This window comes from Pterocles gutturalis, unplaced genomic scaffold, assembly GCF_000699245.1.
Source record: "Pterocles gutturalis isolate BGI_N339 unplaced genomic scaffold, ASM69924v1 scaffold6267, whole genome shotgun sequence".
NCBI lineage: Eukaryota > Metazoa > Chordata > Aves > Pterocliformes > Pteroclidae > Pterocles > Pterocles gutturalis.
Window position 1 is genome coordinate 15,649 of NW_010107909.1, and position 11,706 is coordinate 27,354.

Below are 11,706 nucleotides of genomic sequence, written 5' to 3' on the forward strand. Positions count from 1 at the left end.
CCGGGGCTGCAGAGCCGGGGCTGTGAGCACGCAGAGTGTGAAAGCTGCTGCAACCAGTGCTCCCACTTCAACCAGTGCAGGGAATGTGCTGGGTGCCCGCTGGGGCTGTATCACCAGCAGCCTCAGTTACCTGCAAGGTTCAAATGTGGATTTTGAGATCTAGAGCTACCACCTCATCCCCTTGGTCTCCTGTTTCGTCCACCAAAAGTGGCTTTATTTAGGATGCAGCTGTATTTTTTTTTAAATTTATTTCTCTCTAGGGAAAATCTGGCCAGGGTTGTGTGGTTTTTCAAGAGTGGCTGATGCATGCACAGGTGTAGCAGGGACAGCCCAGCCCTGCTGGTTCATGTGATCAGGCTGGTATCTGGTGAGATCCACGGACGGACCAGCTCTCCAGCCATGGGGGATGGTGGGCTGCAGGGCGCCCTGGGGAGGTCAGCTGGGGGGGCCACAGCACCAGTGAATTAATGGGAATTAATGACTGATGGGGTGTTTTGACTGGGGGAAGGTTGTTGTAGTTTGAGCAAATTGTTTTTAGCATCAAGCCTATTAGGAAGAGAGGACTGGAACAAAGACCTCCAGCCACTGGAACACTTACTGGCACTATGGGACTAATTGCTGGTGTCCCCCATTTGCTCCCATATTCCCTTTGAATTTAGAAACAAAACAATGAGTGTATCAAGCACCCCTCCTCTCAGCTTGTACCAGGAACCGGGGCTCTGCCTGCTGACAGCACAAATCCATCTCAGCTCACTGGAGACTAATTGGCCGTTAGCAGCAACATCCAAGGTGGATGTTGAAGATTATCTTTTGACTCGAAGTGCGTGCTGTTCCCAGACTGCCGAGGTTTATAAGCGAGCAATTAAGTTGTGAGGATGCGGGGAAGGGAGAAAAGGAACGCAATGATTGGCATGGGTGCAAAAGATTAAATTACAAGTCTCTGACTGTGATGGCTCCTAGTTTAAATTATCTCCTGTTGCTCATGTTCAAACTACACCAGTAGGGCTGATGTAATGTGAATTTTCTGGTTGTGAAAATGCAGGAACAGGTGTCCTATAGAACAGACACTCTGCTCCTTGGGTCCTGGCTTGCTGCTGCCTCTTTTGCCATCCAACGTCTCAGCATGCTTTTTTCCTGATCTCCAGCACCTCCCGCGGATGGAGTCTGGCCCTTTCCGCACAGCAATGCTGAGCCTGCTCTTCCCTGGCCCACGCTTGGCAGCAGCGCTAAGTCAGTCAGTAAGTCAAGGACAGGCTTTATCTCTGAGTGTGGCTGTGCCGTGAGCCCTCCCTGCACCGCCGCATCCTCTGCAGCCCAGTTTGCCAGCATCCTGCATTGTACATATTACACAGTAAAACTCTGTGTCCCAATTTGAAAATCTCTGCTTTTTCTTGTGGGTTTTTTTGGCAGGCTTTTTTTCTGGTGTGTGTTTTTGGTTGGGTTGTGGGTTGGTTTTTTTTGTGTGTTTGTTTTTGTTTTTTTTTAAATGGTAACTGGCCACTTTGCTGAATGCTCAGCAGCTTGTTATCAGGAGTGGAGCAAAAGGGCTCCTTGGCAGGTGCAGATAAATTATGGATGCATGCTGCGGGTGCTCTGCACCTCTCAGAGCATCTCTGCTCCAGCATGGGATGCTTGCAGCGTCCGGGTGCTTTAATCCCCAGGGGACCTCTTGGGATAAGTCTGGCAGCCTCCTGCCAGCTCTGCCTGTGGCACCTCTGGAATCCCACTTTCCAGGCAGGTTTGCAAGTCCCTCTTGCTGCTGTAGCTCTGGGGGAAGGGTCGGCGAAGTGTCAGGTTATGGGCAGGGTTGGGTCTGGGTGGGCAGCGCTTTCAGCAGTTGCGGTTAACGAAGTGGTGGCATCTTCTATGCTTGGTACCGGGTGGTTGGGGGCTTGCAGACCCTGTTGGCGGGCTGGTTGTGCAGCTACTTCCACCTCTGTAAAACAGCCTGGAGACAAACCTGGTAAAAGCTAATGGCAGATGCTTATGATCACTTTAAAGCTGAAAGAGGGGAGATTGAGATGAGATGTGAGGAAGAAATGTTTTCCTGTGCGGGGGGTGAGGCAGTGGCCCAGGTTGCCCAGAGAAGCTGTGGATGCCCCATCCCTGGAGGGGTTCAAGGCCAGGCTGGATGAGGCTTTGGGCAACCTGGGCTAGTGGGAGGTGTCCCTGCCCATGGCAGGGGGTGGCACTGGATGGGCTTTAAGGTCCTTTCCAACCCAACCCATCCTGGGATTTTATAAATGGTGCAGTCGATGGGAGCTGGTGAGAGGGGTTTTGCCCTGGACTAACTGTGTGGATGGCCAGTGTTAGAGAAGCCCTGCCTCAAGTCAAGAGTATTTTAGTTGAAGCATCATTGGAAGTGCTGCAGTAATTAATGAACACAGTTTTGCTGTTCTCTCTCCAGGTCAGTGTGCCTTTCAGGGTCTTCACTCGAAGAGTGTGTATCCTTGTGGTTTGTGGACGCTGTGACAATATTTCTTCCTTTGCTGTGCCCTAGAACAGTGAAACCATTTCATTTTCTGTGCAGAGGACTTAAACTGTTAAGAATCATTCCAATGTGGGAGCTGTATTTCTTATCAGAGTTACTGTAGTGTGTCAGAGGAAATACTTGCACCCTGGATATTCTCCTTAAATAAGATGCTCTGAACAAAAGTTAATCTTGCACACACAGAGTAATTTGCCTACATAGAAACTGCTTCAGGTATTAGGAAACACCAAACATCAGTACTTGGGGGATTTCTGCATTTATGACAGGGAAAAGCTCTGGCAGGTAATTTCTAGGATAACTGAGGGGTTTGTTTCCCTCTCACCATCCCCTGAAAAACAGGGTGTGCTTTTCTCCAAGCACATGGCACTGCTCTTTAACATCCAGAGCCAGGGCTGTTGGCTGTGTGTGAGCAGCCTCACGAGCAGGCTGCTGCTGGGGATGTTCTCGTGGGCTGAGCAAGGCTCAGAGCCTGCGAACTGATGGTTTTCAGTGGATACAATTTGCATTCTGATCACAGGTAGAAAGTTCAAAGCAGTCTGAATATTTGCTGGTTTTACACAACCTGCTTTAGAAACAGGAATTTGCACTTAATCTCATTTTTTTCCCTCTTTCCCCATTTCCATTTAGGATTCTGGCCACTGCTGGGACTGACTTTGACCTGCGGACCCTGCGGGCTGTCCGAGTGTTGCGACCCCTGAAGCTTGTGTCGGGAATCCCAAGTGAGTGTCACCATCATGTCATCTTCACAGCCAGACGTGCTCCAGAGCTTTTGGGGTGCTACATCCTTTTCTGAGCAATATTTTCTTCCCCTGCTTCTTTGTGGTCTGTGGCTCCTGCCCTTGCCAGGTTCTGATTTTCTGTCATCCCCTTTTGTGTCCAGCCAGCTGATTTCAGCACTGCATCCCAAACTTGCGGGCGAGCGGCAGGGATTTGTCCTTGGACTCCTTTGCCTTTGGGGTTGAATTAATTCTCTGGGGTGTGAAGACCTGAGACCCAAATGTTGCAGCTTCCAGGAGCCTAGCCTGGATCTTCTGACAGCTTTTACCAGCTGAGCATCTTGCACTGGGGATTTTACCCCTTTAATAAGGGGAAAAAACGACGGGAAAGAGCAGACAGGACCTGGTCTTGCCTACTCAATGGGCAACTGGATATATTTTCCATGCTAAGGTGAAGGGTGTGGGTGCTCCGGTGAGGAGCTGCATCGTGCCTTGCTGGTGCCCTGAAATCACCCAAGTCCCCGCACCGTTCCTTCCTTTTCTTTGTCGCTGTTCACCAGCTGCTCTGGGGAGCCGGAGATTGCTGTCAGGAGCGTATTTCATTTCTGAATGTGGAACAGAGAGATTTTTTTTCCCTTCAGCAAAAGCCAGTGAAAGGGAACCTGCTCGGTGGGATGCTCTGTCCTTCTCTGCATTAACCCCTTGGCAGCCAGACGCCTCCTCTCCTCCTGGGCATCAGCTCTGCCTCCTCCCTGGCTGCTTCAGAGCTAAAATGTTGGTGCCGGAGAAATCCAGCAAGAGGTTATGCTTTGCAATAACAGCATCAAAAATTCCTGAACTCAGCATCCTTTCATGGGCAGGGCTTGAAGCTGAATTCCCACACAGGAGAAGTCCTTGGCTAGTCATTTATTATCAGGATCTCTAACATGGAGATGTTCCTAGTTGCTTTTTCATGGACATCTTGCCCGTGCAAGGCAATATGGTGCGGTGGTGGTGACAGTCTGAGGATGTCAGAGAAGTGAGGTGGCCCCTCAGGGGTGTCCCTGTCCCACAGTGGGTCGCATGTTCCCCCCAGGACGTGCTCACCCACCCAGTCCTAGACCAGCACGGTATTTTCCCCCAAAGCATTATTTGCACTCATATTTTCAGTGCTGCTGTGAAAGCTGTGTGCTGTGGGTTTTTTTTTCCCTGTAGTGAATGTAGAGCCTTGAGGTGCATTCGTACACAAGCACAGTATAGGCTTTTCTTCTACACTCTCAGTATTTTTCCCCTCCAACAGCTCTTCCTGCATTTTTTTTTCTGCATACACCCTATTGACTTCAGCAGTACTGTACAAGGTGGCAAGACAATGATGATCCTTCATTCTCCCTGCCTTAGGACAGGCCACCAAGGTGGCTTTCAGCTGCTGCTTACCGCTGAGGTTTTTTCTTTGTTAGGTGACATTATCTGCCACCTCCATCTCTCCAGCCTCTCTCGCCTTATCTCCCCTGGTTTTAATTGAAAATGAGTTTTAGTGCCGGTGAAAAAGATACGGATGGATAGCCCTGGAGACAGGGTTTTGTTTCTCCAGAAGCGGGGGGTGATGGCAGGGCAGCATCACAGCTATTCCGTGTATGATGGAGGGAGATGCGGCTCCTGGGCTGGGGGGACCCCAGCAGTGCCCGGCTCTGCTGCTGGAGCTGCCTGAAGGACCTCGTCCAGCTCCTGGCTGAGTCTTGGGACTCCACCAGCTTCAGCAAAAGTCCTTTTTGTGTCTCTGAAGCTTCAGAGACCTTTGAATCTGGGACCTGAAGAAAAGGGGTGAGAAAAAGAGAACTCTCCCGTGTCCCTTTCTGACATCGTGGGTATGTTACAGCTGTATGAGGTTTTTTATAGCTCTCTGGGAAAAGCAGCACTGCCACTCCTAAACCTTCCCTTAGCTCCTCTCTCCTGCCTTGCCCCCACTCTCAAGCCCTCATTTTCCTCCCCTCACTGATGTCGTGTCTGTCCTTGTCCCCACAGGTCTGCAGGTTGTCCTCAAGTCCATCATGAAGGCGATGGTGCCCTTGCTCCAGATCGGGCTGCTCCTCTTCTTCGCCATCGTGATGTTTGCCATCATCGGGCTGGAGTTTTACATGGGGAAGTTTCACAAAACCTGCTTCTCGAACGAGACCGGTGAGCTTCCAGCTTCGCTCCCCTCCCAGCGTATGGTCCCGATGCTTCTGGTCCCTGTCACCTCCCCAGGATGCTTTCTGTCCTGCTCTTGGGTTACTTTTCCTTTCTCTTCTTCCATGTCTGGTGCATTCTCTCCCTCTTTACCCACCTACTCTAACAGCCTTTTGTGCTCACCCTACATGCACTGGGACAGATTCTGCTCCCTCTGTTACCCCACCATGACACCCCTGATGCTAGAGGGTTGCTCTCAGTCTGCACAAGAGTGAGATGAAGGTGCCTGGAGCCTTCTCTCATGGGAGAATTTTTTCATAGTAGAAATACAGAACCAAAATCTCATTCTGGCATATTGCAGGGTGGGGATTTTTTTTTGTTATTTTTTTGATTCACTGGTCGCTGTTTATATCTTCACTGGATTTAGCTCTATGAATAGCTGCTGAACGTTGAATTTCCTTGCACGGTTTCTGCGGCAAGTTGCATGGGTATGAGAACTTTGGTGTGAAATGGTAAGATTGGAGAGACTGGGAGCAACCAAAAAATATTAAAAAGGACGACAGATGGAAGGCAAGGAGCCCTTTGATGGAGAAAGGATTAAAATGTCCTTCAAACAGAGAAGGGCGAGGGAAATTGGGCACTGCAGAGTAAATAATGCATCTGCCTGGGAAGAAGTGATAAACCCTGGAAGATGGAGGTGGAGAGGAGTGATGCCCAGAGGCTCTCAGCTGGGACAGGCTGCTGTGTCAAAGCTAGCTGCTTGGCCATGGCTCAGAACTCACTCCAATTTAAAAAAAAAAAAAAAAATTCCATGTAATTTTAAAATATTCCTTTATAGCAGTGCTAATGTGTGTTGGTTATCTGGGCTATCCACAGATGAAAATATCGTCTCCAAGAGCTTGCAATGTTAGGTACAATTGACTGTCTTTAACACACAGTCTTGTATTTTCAGTGATTATCACTAATAGGTCTTAATATTGATTTATTTATATGCATTCAAATGGTAATAAAACAACATCCCTGCCAAATCTCTGGGCATCCTTCACAGCACTTTCCAACAAGAACATGGAGACAGTTTCAGCTATTCCGTTTACACAGAGCTTTGCAGAAGCTTATGTTCCTATGTAATGTCAGAGAAACATGACACAACTCGGAAAGGACAGTCAGGTGTTTTGAGCGAAGCATGACAGTTCCTGGAAGAAATGAATTTTTGGACTGAATTTGCAAGAGAGGAAAAATCTTTTTGCTGGGTGTCTGTGTTCGTGCCCAGCAGAAGAGGTCTCAGCCCACTGCAGGGTCTCTGGGGCCACTGCGGCAATTACAGGGAGTAATGACAGCGGTGATGACATGGGTGTGCAGGAAACAGAAGCGTTCCTGGTGAGAGGGCAGGGAGAAAGCAATTATGAACTGGGTTGCATTTTCTAGGAGCTTTTTCAGGTCTGTTAAGTTGCAACCAAGGTGAGTGATTTTCTGGAGCACCTCCTGTTGGAGGACAGGCTGAGAGAGTTGGGGGTGTGCAGCCTGGAGAAGAGAAGGCTCCGGGGAGACCTTCCAGCACCTTCCAGTGCTGAAAGGGGGCTACAGGAGAGATGGGGGGGCTCTGGGTCAGGGGGTGGAGGGATAGGATGAGGGGGAACGGTTTTAAGCTGAAAGAGGGGAGATGGAGATGAGATGTGAGGAAGAAATGTTTTCCTGTGCGGGGGGTGAGGCAGTGGCCCAGGGTGCCCAGAGAAGCTGTGGATGCCCCATCCCTGGAGGGGTTCAAGGCCAGGCTGGATGAGGCTTTGGGCAACCTGGGCTAGTGGGAGGTGTCCCTGCCCATGGCAGGGGGTGGCACTGGATGGGCTTTAAGGTCCCTTCCAACCCAAAGCATTCTGTGATTCTATGATTTTTTGCATCCTTGGTTTGCACGTAGTGGCTGCAGGCTGGGCTCTGAGGCTCTCGCTGATGGGCTGACTTTGGCCAGGTGGCTAAGGAGAAGAGTGATACTATTTTTTTTTCTCCTCCCCACAGAAACTAGTTAACATAAAAGGGAAAAATAAAACCCAAAGCTGTTTGTGCTCTCTGCAGACAACTCTCTGACATCAGTGATGACCGAGAGATCTCTGTGCCAGGCTCGGGGACTGAGAACAGATTTTTGCCATGGGTCATGTCATACGTAAGCAACTCTTGCTTGCTGGGTGCCTCCCAGCTAGGAATTGGGAGTGCAGCCGAAAAACCATTGTGTGCATTGTGTGCCTCTGCATCGCAGCACCTGGCATCATGATGGGAGGATGCGGCGTGGCCGGGCTCGCCTCCCCTAGACCGGGCTCTGCTTTTCTCAAGGGCTGAGGAGCTGGTTGTGGGATGAAATACGGGGATCGATTGCACCCCCTCGGGGGGAAATGGCACGCCGGTGTTTCTGGAAAGGCAGAGAGCGGTGGTGAGGTTTCCTGGCGCTGCGGTCCCCGGTGAGCGGAGGAGCAGAGCATCCCGCAAAGCCCAGCCCAGCCTTTTAGAGCCTAAGTGCTCATCGGCTCCAAAGAGGTGCATTAACAAGCCCAGGCCTGATACCACAGCTCGAAGGGCTGGCTGTGGAAATGGGAACCTCCTCACAGAGATGCCTCTGTCAGAGGGCAGCAGATTGGAGGAGGAGGAGCTGCTCATGCTCGTTTCTGTTCCAAATCCAAAGTGAGCAATCCCCTTGGATTTTTCCTGGAATCGGGAGGCACATGAGAGGTACCAGCTCTCACTTCAGTGCATCACAGAGTGAATCGAGTAGAGGTGTCAGCAGCAAGTGTTGTTATCACCCTGCTGATCCAGCAGGCCTGGGTGGGTCAGGGATAAACTGCAATGAAGAGGGATGCTTGGGACCAAAATAGGGCAAAAGGGTTACTCCAGGCCTTTGCCGCTGAGCCTGGCAGACTGTTCTGAGCTATTGGAAACCTTTCTCTATTTTAATTAAAAAATTGGTAAAAATTAATGGCAGCACATGTTCCAGTGGATGCCTGACTTGTTTCCTTCTCTCTGTCCTGCTCTGCCGACAGAGCATCATTTTTTGAGCAGCCACCCCCTCCAGCTGACCCAGCCCTAATGCCCTGAAGCAGCTCCAGGACAGGAGGGCATCACTTTTGTTTCCCATTTTTCCTTGAGAATCCCCTTTTCTCTGTCTTCCCCAGCCGTGAGAGTAGGGACCACTTCTGGTCTCTTTTTTAAAAAGGAAAAAAACCCCAAACCAACCCATTGTAGTAGATGCACATTGCTTTTTCAGAGCATTAACCTGGCAACAAAAAGGCCAAACAGAGATAAAGCTGGATTCTCTTTTCAGGCACACTCACAAATGGTCTGGGAGAACCAGATTTGACATTTTCTTTTTGCAGGCTTGTCTCATGAAACCCTTTTGAAAGCCTGTGGTGACCCATATGGGAGCTGCAGAGAGATGCCCTGCATTAAGGTGTTGAGTCAACAGGAAAATGCATCACACACACACGCACACACACACAAATCCTGGAGCCACAGCAACAATCTTGTTTTCCTCCTGCAGGCTTTGCTCTTTGGAATGATTATTCCTAATTATTGTTAGCGCTGATCTAGTTTTCCCCCTGGTGGATTTCATTTTGTGCAGTTTGCTGCTCCATTACCATAACGTGTCACTTTTAAAACCCTTTAATATTTCCCGAATTGCATCTCTGTGTAAATAGGAATATTACTTAGTACATTTATTTACTTTGAAAACCCAGCACTTCAGTTTTCCAAACTGCTCTGTGTCGGTGCTTGCAACATCTCTAGAGGGCTGCAACGCTTCAGACTTCACAGCTGACCCTGGGAGATGCTGGTCACCCTTGTGCCCATCCTTGGTGGTCCTTAACTGTGATGGACCCATTCTCCTTTGCCTTCTCTTGGTCTGAAATGACACTCGGCAGCGAAACTCCCTCCTTGCTGCAGACAAGCTGGCAGCTGGGTGCTCCCCAGCATCGCCCTTTGGGGCAGAAACGTGAAGCTCGCAGAGGGGCTGGAGCTCCCAGTCCCCCTCGCAGGCTGCTGGCGGGGTACCGCCTTGTGACAAAGCCAGGGGGTCCTCATGCAGCTGTGGTCTAACATCTGTATCGGGACAAATCTGGGGCTACCCACAAGCAGCTCTTGCTGAAGCCACAGGTGAAGAACCTGCCCTTTTGCTTCAGTGTTATAGAGCCAGTATTTAGCACTCGGTTGTGCTGTGTGTTGGTGGCTCACAGAGTTGGAAGTATGTACCGTTCCCAAGCACTTAATTTTGTTTTACCACTTTTTATTTTTTTCTTTTTTTTTTTTTTTATTTTTTTTCTCTTCTTATCTGTGACATGGCTGAACACCAGAGCAAACTGTAAATTATGAGAACTTCAGGGATGGCTCTACTCCACCCTGCCACTAAACCATCTCTTATAACATAGCAGTATAGAAATTATTAGATGGATGGAATGTCTTTTACGTGCCCATAGTAGCACAAGGAAGCCTGAAATGTAAATGACAGGAGCACCTCCCGTGCGAGGACAGGCTGAGAGAGTTGGGGGTGTCCAGCCTGGAGAAGAGAAGGCTCCGGGGAGAGCTTCCAGCACCTTCCAGTGCTGAAAGGGGGCTACAGGAGAGATGGGGGGGGCTCTGGATCAGGGGTGGAGTGATAGGATGACGGGGAACGGTTTTAAGCTGAAAGAGGGGAGATGGAGATGAGATGTGAGGAAGAAATGTTTTCCTGTGCGGGGGGTGAGGCAGTGGCCCAGGGTGCCCAGAGAAGCTGTGGATGCCCGCGCGTAAAGGTCAGGTTGGATGAGGCTTTGAGCAACCTGGGCTGGTGGGAGGTGTCCCTGCCCATGGCAGGGGGTGGCACTGGATGGGCTTTAAGGTCCCTTCCAACCCAAACCATCCTGGGATTCATGCCGTGGTGCAAGGTGGATGCAGCAGCACTTGACTGGCATCAGTCAGTAACTTTTCCCCCCGCTCTTCTCTGCAGGTGATGAAGTGGGAGATTTTCCTTGCGGAGAGGAGCCTCCTGCTAGGCAATGTGAAAGTGGGACCACCTGCAGGGAGTACTGGCAAGGGCCCAACTACGGCATCACCAACTTTGACAACATCCTCTTTGCTGTGCTCACCGTCTTCCAGTGCATCACCATGGAGGGATGGACCGACATCCTCTACAACGTGAGTCTGCTGCTGGGGCTGTAGGGCTCCTGGAGTGCTATTATGCATTGTGTTAGTTTGGAAAAGGTTGTTCAAGGGAAAAAAAAATGTATTTTCATTTGTGCATTTTTCCCCTATTGATTAGCATCTCACCCTACTTTTTAGGAGGATTGTTCCTATTTTCTTGTGCATTGTTCTGCAGGTCTTGTAGGAGCCTTTGAGCTGCTATCATGGCCTGTGGTGGTTTGAGGCTGCAGACTTGTTTACCTTCAACATGATTTTTTTGTGTCAGCGTGGTGTTGCCGTGTGTAATAACTTGTGTGTGCTGCTCCTAGATGCTGGTGTGCTCTGCTGTATGATGGGTGTCTGAGTAGCAGCATATTCTCCCAATGTCCCATAGAAAATCAGTTACCAAGTTGCACAATATGGGGTAGCAAAACCAGTGACTCATTAATATTTCGTACCTAGAGGTTTCCTCTCTTGACTGGGTCTAGCCTTGGTGATGAAACTTGTAACCTCCATCCATGAACATCAGCTGGATGTTAGCCCAGAGATCCAGTTTTGGCAACTCCAGTACAATTTTCCAAAGCCCCATCAGTCACCTTCACACTGGCTCGGCTCTGCTGGCTGTAGAGAAGACACACCAGGCTGAATTTCCCCACCGGGGTCTTTGCTGGCTGTGCCTCCTGCCCACCAGGACTGTGACTGTCACAGCCACTAGGTCAAAACCTCTTGGTCCCTTTTACGATTTCCAGTTTTACCAAGAGTAGGGCAGCCTCACCCAGTTAACAACTGAATGACTCCGCTGGCTTTCAGGCAGTGTAATGCTCTCATTTGTGTCTGTAACTTATATCTACTCTTTTGAGGCATCCTGTCGTGAGAGGCAAGCACCTAACCTTTGCTAACAGGCTGGGAATAGAGCCCGGCAGCTGGTTTCCAGCATCTGTATGGTATTTCCTTGCGAAGTGTGATAGCCACTCTGTGGGAGCTGCGAGGGACCTGGATAGCTGCTGCAGACCTGGCTCCCTAGCTTTGTGGTTTGCTTAGATCTTCACGTGTTTCTCCAGCAGATGTAAAGTGTTGTGGTTCAGGTCTGCAGGATGGTCCAGCGTCAAGTGGAGGGACAGGAAGGAGAGAGCGACAGGTGATGATTAGTAATGTATGGCTACACTGGCCACTGCTTTACAATGTGGAAAAAAAACCTAAGGTAGGCATTAATAGTGC

The 11,706-nt window shown here is 49.9% G+C and overlaps 1 protein-coding gene across 1 annotated transcript; it reads left to right on the top strand.

Annotated features, from left to right (window-relative positions):
* Positions 1 to 3,118: 3,118 nt before the first annotated feature.
* On the top strand, positions 3,119 to 10,503 carry LOC104460999 (voltage-dependent N-type calcium channel subunit alpha-1B-like; the record flags this gene model as incomplete). The annotated part of the gene is made up of 3 exons (XM_010072419.1): positions 3,119 to 3,210; positions 5,209 to 5,361; positions 10,316 to 10,503. Coding segments are annotated over 3 exons (433 nt in total), but the record flags the coding sequence as incomplete, so codon positions are not given.
* Positions 10,504 to 11,706: the final 1,203 nt, after the last annotated feature.